At 45.1% G+C, this 6,000-nt stretch overlaps 1 protein-coding gene across 1 annotated transcript in view; it reads left to right on the top strand.

Moving 5' to 3' along the window:
• LOC139917333 (chondroitin sulfate proteoglycan 4-like) overlaps positions 1–6,000 on the top strand; it is a 33,031-nt gene that overhangs the window by 5,328 nt on the left and 21,703 nt on the right. Inside the window, exons 2-3 of the mRNA XM_071906437.2 lie at positions 1–157; positions 4,132–5,259. The exon at positions 1–157 is cut by the window's left edge and continues 7 nt beyond it. Coding sequence (XP_071762538.2) covers positions 1–157; positions 4,132–5,259 — 1,285 coding nt within the window. The remainder of the gene's footprint in view (positions 158–4,131; positions 5,260–6,000) is intronic.

Below are 6,000 nucleotides of genomic sequence, written 5' to 3'. Positions count from 1 at the left end.
CTACGGCGACGGTTTCGTCCACCTGCGGACTGTGGAGGCGTCCCGGCAGACGCTGCTCCATGTGCGGTTCCGGACCTCGAGCCCGTCGGGGCTGCTGTTCCTGGCAGCGGGACAGAGGGACTTCCTGCTGCTGGAGCTGATCTCTGGACGCCTGCAGGTGAGGATACAGGCAGCCAGACAGACAGATTTATACATGCAGACGCACTCACACACCGTACACACAGATACAAACGCAGTTCCCATATGATGCATTTAGCTGAGCCTGAGGTGAGTAGATGGGTGTTCAGTGTCTTGGAGACCTCAGACACCTCGACAGCACAGATGGCAGTGGATAGATGCACTGGAGAGACTAAATCTGTGACCTTCCTATTAAAGATGCTATTGATGTATCACCTACATCCACTGATCCTCTACCTTCAACTCAGAAACGACACATGGAAAAGAAACTTGTGTTGATTTGTGTTGTTCAAGCACCGGATCAATATTGGCCCAGCATTCATCAAATGGGGAGCACTAAAAAACTCGAAAGCATTTTCCATTGTTGAAGAGCTAGCTGCAGCCTTGCTACAGTTCACGTCCGTGAACTTTTGATGTCATTACCATGCTAGTGTCAGCATGCTAGCTAGCCTGCAAGGTTAGCTTTTGCTAAAAACAAACATTCTGGGGCAAATATAATTGGTCTTGCACAGCTGTGAGAGGATACATGAGCACAATCTTTGAGGCCATGGTGTACTTGCTGCAGAAACTAATTTTGGCATAGGTTCGTATGAAAAGCACAGATTTGCAGAAAAAACAAAGTGCTGCATTGACTTCAGACTCTCCAGTCTTGCTAGCTGAACTAGTCAAATTCTTCGCACATGAAGCCCCACATCCTGACCGCCATCGGTCTAAATTGATTGGTTGTGTTGTCCTGTGGGAAAGCGTCTCCATTTCCTTTTCCGGTTCATTGCCTTTGTTTACATTAAAATGAACCGTATGGAGGCTTGCTGAGCTTGTTAGAGGATTTCTGAACCTTTATGACCGGTCAGATGGCTTCTGGATCCTCAGATTCCCTCAGCTGCCTTTGTCCCTTTTTCACCACATTGTTGTTGTTTTTGAGTTTTTGTCCCATTTCCAGTTTACGCTTACCTTTTTAAACTTCACGGAGTGTAAATAAGGAAACTACAAAACCACAGTAAATACATATCAAATATGTATGCAGCACTGTTTTCAACCGGTGTTTCTATTTTGGAATAGTTCGACTTTGTTGTAAGTGAGACTCTCTAACCACTAGGATCCCCTTTACACCTGGCATTAACATGCGTCCTGGGTGTTCGGATTATAATCAGATAGCGTCTCCAATCCACATATAGGAGCTGTGTGAACGGAAATAACTTTCATGCTTAAATTTAACCGGAGGCAAATCAAACAGGAGGCAGGCGGCTCAGACAGTGTCATCCTTGTTAAAAATGGATTGTCAGGATGCTGGTGGATGGGGAGCGAGAGAGACGAGGCGTTTACTGTCAATTTTAAAGGAGGTAAATATGACGAGAGGAAGTCTGGCTTGACAATCTGGCGAGGGTTAGGGTTAGAAAAGAGACATTGGATTTCAGTGTGTTTACTGCAGACCAGAGGTGTGACCAAGTCAAGTTCGCTCGAGTCTCAAGTCTTGAGTCACAAGTCTCAAGTCAAGTCCCAAATCTAAATGAAGATTACCAAGTCAAGTCCAAGTCAAGTCCATGTCATTAATGTCAAGTCTCAAGTCTAAATGTAGAACAGCAAGTCAAGTCAGAACAAATCAAGAGTCCAGTATCAATTTAATATCTTAAAGAAAACTAAATATCTAGGACTTTTCAATGCAATATGGTTTTAATAGGATAAAAACTTGGTAAGAGCATCATGAGTTTGATTTCTATAATCAGTTTCAACTTCAATAAATTCAATCATTCCATACAAATTCAGAAAACAGAATTTAAATTCAGTCGTCTGCTGGAACAAATTTCATCACTTTCAATCTAAGTCATTTACACAAACACAAGATCTCAAGTCAAGACTTTAGAAACCTTTTCAAGTCATCAAAGTAAAAGTCAGAGTCAAGTCCCAAGTCACCAGAACCCAAGAAGAGTCAAGTCTCAAGTCTTCTCTTCATGCATCAAGTCAAGTCTCAATCTATTAAAATTGAGACTTGAGTCTGATTCAAGTCCAAGTTATGTGACTTGAGTCCCCACCTCTGCTGCAGACACATTTTAATGCCAGGTGTAAATATAATCCAGCTACTTCAGATCTAGACACAATCTGGATCTGAGACACATTTTGATGCCAGGTGTGAAGGGGCCTCTCGCCCTGACAGACATCAAAGTAAAAGCTGTCCAGAGGTTGTGTTGCACAGTAAGCTGCCTGACACCTTAAAAACAAGAGAAAAGACTCCTACGGGGCCGTCTCAGCTCATATTGGTATTTACTATGAGCCAGAGGGAAGATTAAACTCACATGTCTGGGTGTCGGATTGCTCACAGAGAAAAAGAGAAGGAAAAAAAAATGAACCCCCTGGCACTGACTTCATTTCAGAACAAGTTCCTTCATGACTCAAGCGAACAGAGAAGACCACTATAGTTTAATGTTTGCTCCAACTACTAGGCGAGGGGTTTTCTGATGAGAGGGTTTGGTGGGATCTGTGTTTGTAGAATAATCCTTTAATCTAGAGTTAACAGCTGTCTCACTTCTGTTCTCAAATGTGCTCAAGATCTCATCACCATGTAGTGTCTGCTTTCATTTGTTTGTGTTTTTTTTTTTGTCACAGTTGTGTCTCTCACAAGCTAAAAATAAAATGTATTCAGTGATTTTATTGATAAGAAGTTAACACTGAAAAAATTCTGGATGGTAAAACTTCTGCGAGGCAGTATTTGTCTGAAAACTAAGTCCACTAATTCAGTTTTATTATGGATTAACATCTAAAATGGGTTGTAAGGCTGATTCTGGGGCTGGAATAGGGAGGTAAAGTCAAAGTCACATCCGGTATAGACTTTCCTTCTTAATACAGCATATAATACAAAATATAAGCAAACTATGCAATGTATGTACAGTTCTGTCTTCACAGGACTTTGGGATCTGTTCCCACTTCTGCGGGCCACAGATACACACGCTGTTGATGGCGCCGAGCTTGCATAGAACTTAATTTCAAACACTTGACGCTCTTGATGAATCCATTTCTTCTGCTCCTTGATATCCGATGGAAATCTATAATAAGAGCAATTCTTTTTCACATTATAATGGTTGCAATCAGGTACTAAACACGGCATGTCGATAGCAATCTACCCTTGTCTGTCTATGTAACGTTAGCAACCGGACGATAGATGAAGTGTTGGTTCGTCGCAGCATCCTATGGTACAAATTTTTGACCTTCTGTACCTGTATTTTTAGGAAAAGATAGTGGAAAATCACACATTGTTTCTTTGTTTATGATGCGGAGTGCACAAAATGTTTTAAAAAAGTAGTTTGAACTACTTTAGTAAACAAACCTGTTTCTCTTGAGGGTAGTTTTGCTGTAGTTGAACTTCTTCCAACATTAAAGTCACACAGAAATTAAAAATTAGTTTTGCCTTTTCAGCTCATTCAAACTATTTGACAATTTATGCAAAAAAAAAAAGAAGAAAAAAATATTTTCTAGTATTTTTATATCAAAATCTGATTACTTTTACTTCCTGGAAAACTATTTAGTGGTGACTTCATCATGTACCAGGAGACGACAATAAACCATCACAGATTTTTGAACAGTCCCGCACCTCCGCCCCTCCCATCAAATATAACTTCTTTCTCTCCCTAACTGATCTCCCATTGGTTTACACTTTTGAATGATCCCTCCCTCCTTGCGTTATGCTCCGCCCCAACATCCTGTTTCAACAGGAAATACATCACATTAAGGAGGCAAGATGCTCTCAGAATGAGGTTTCATTGGGACTTTACGTAACTAGTTGCTTGTAAAACCAGACTTACAAAGTAGTGTCCCCAACGCTGGTTATTAGCGATTAGAAAGACTTTCACTTCATGTCTCTTGATTTTGCTGTTTTCCTTCCCTCTGTCCCTCCATCTTTTCCTTTTTATCCTTCATCCCTCCTTTCCTCCATCCCTCCTCCCCTCCTCCCTGCCTCCTCAGGTTCGTCTGGACTTGGGGTCAGGTGAGCGTTCGCTGCGGTCAGAGAAAGGCATCCATCTCAACGACTTGGCCTGGCACACCATGGAGCTGACGCACGACAACCATAACGTCACCATGACCGTGGACCGAAACTCCCACACCAGCCTCCGTATGCCGGGACCGGACCTGGAGCTCAGCGTCGAGGACGGGCTCTTCATCGGCGGGTCGGCCTGGCTGAGCCGCCCCTACCTGCTCCCCTCCTCCGAACACAACTCCACTGGCTTCAGAGGCTGCGTGGACGAGGTCGTGTTTAACGAGCACAACCTGCTGCCGAGCCTGAGGCCGTATTCTGGGTACAAGAGCGTCCACGAGGTTTCTCTGGGCTGCAGTCCCCAGTTTTCTGCAGCAGAAGACGACTCTGTCAGTTTTTTCAGCTCCAAAGCCTTCCTCTCGCTCCCGCCATGGGACGTGCCACAGGAGGGAGTGTTCGAGTGTGAGCTGCACCCCTCTGCGAGAGAGGGAGATGGTTTGGTCCTGTATAGCTCCGCCCTCCAGGGAGGGTTTCTTGCCATAGAGATCAGAGACGGTCGCCTGGTGGCAATGGTGGCAAACGGAGAGGGGAGTAAAGCTGAGCTGCGCTCCCTCACAAACCTCCACAGCAACCACAGCTGGTACCCCGTCCGGCTGCACCTGCTGCCCCACAGCGTCCAGCTGAAGGTGGGGGAGGAGCTGGTCAACGCCAGCCTGGGTCCGGAGCTCCAGGTGATCCAGCTCAAAGGGCCTCTGTACCTGGGAGGGCTGGACGAACAAGCCCGGGGAGAGGCCAGGCGAGCCGGGCTGCTGCAGCAGGCCGGAGGAGGCGGCTCCTTTAAAGGCTGCCTCCGAGAAATCAGGGTGAACACCCAGAGGACCGGCCTGCCGCACGCCGCCATCACCAAGGATGTCTCTGTGGGCTGCAAACAAAGCCAGGCTCCAGAGGCGGTGACCACCTCCAGCCCGACGGATCAAACCCTTTTCGATGTCACGACCAGACAACCAATCAGCAGCAACAACGGGCAAGACAGGAAGAAGAACCCCAACTTCCTGTTTCTGAGAGAGTTAGAAGTAGCAGAGGGAGGACGGGCGCCGCTGGAACCCAAACACATGAAGGTAGAGCGGTTTGTCTGCTGTTGGTCTGCTCCTGTCGTTTTCACTTTTCATATTATTTTGACCAACTGTTGCTATTCTTTTAACCTCATTTCTTTAACCTAATTTCTTTTATAATTTGGTTTTATAACTTGGTTTTATAATGTGCATCCAAAAAAAGTTGGTACAGGCTAATGCTTTGTAAAGTACTGGGTGAAAAGAACGCTTGTGGAAACTGATCATGATTCATTTTATCCTGGCTCTGCTACGGCATTATTAGCTGGGTCAGCTGTACAGGCCCACACCGCGTGTGTTGAATTCCACTAGCTGCGGCCACACTGATCTGTCGGAAAGCGGATGGAATTATTGAAGGATAGATTTCTGTCCATTGGGCTGTTTTGGAACGTCAACATGGTGGAGAGGCAGAAACACAGCAGCCTAGCTTCGCTCATAACAGAGCTACTTCATAGAAAAAAGAAGAAACAGACTCTACAGTATAAATTAAATCGACTAAAGCGACTGACCTGGAAAACCTCCAGTCATCCCAACGTTATACCAGGCTTTCTCCGTGTTTGTTTTGGTTGTACCGTTGTGTCTGTGATTGCCACTATTTTTTCCAAAACAAACGTAGGAACGCCTTGGATTTGATAATAGATGGTGACGAATCCGTCCACCCAGAAAAAGTTCAACTGCTTTGAACTTTCTGTCCATCAAAACGCGTCATCCGTCCTGTCCGTCCTGTCCGGACAACAAACAGCTCTTATT

This window comes from Centroberyx gerrardi, chromosome 2 (assembly GCF_048128805.1).
Source record: "Centroberyx gerrardi isolate f3 chromosome 2, fCenGer3.hap1.cur.20231027, whole genome shotgun sequence".
Classification (NCBI taxonomy): Eukaryota; Metazoa; Chordata; class Actinopteri; order Beryciformes; family Berycidae; genus Centroberyx; species Centroberyx gerrardi.
The sequence above is the reverse complement of the archived record's forward strand: the minus strand, read 5'-3'. Positions and strand labels throughout refer to the sequence as shown.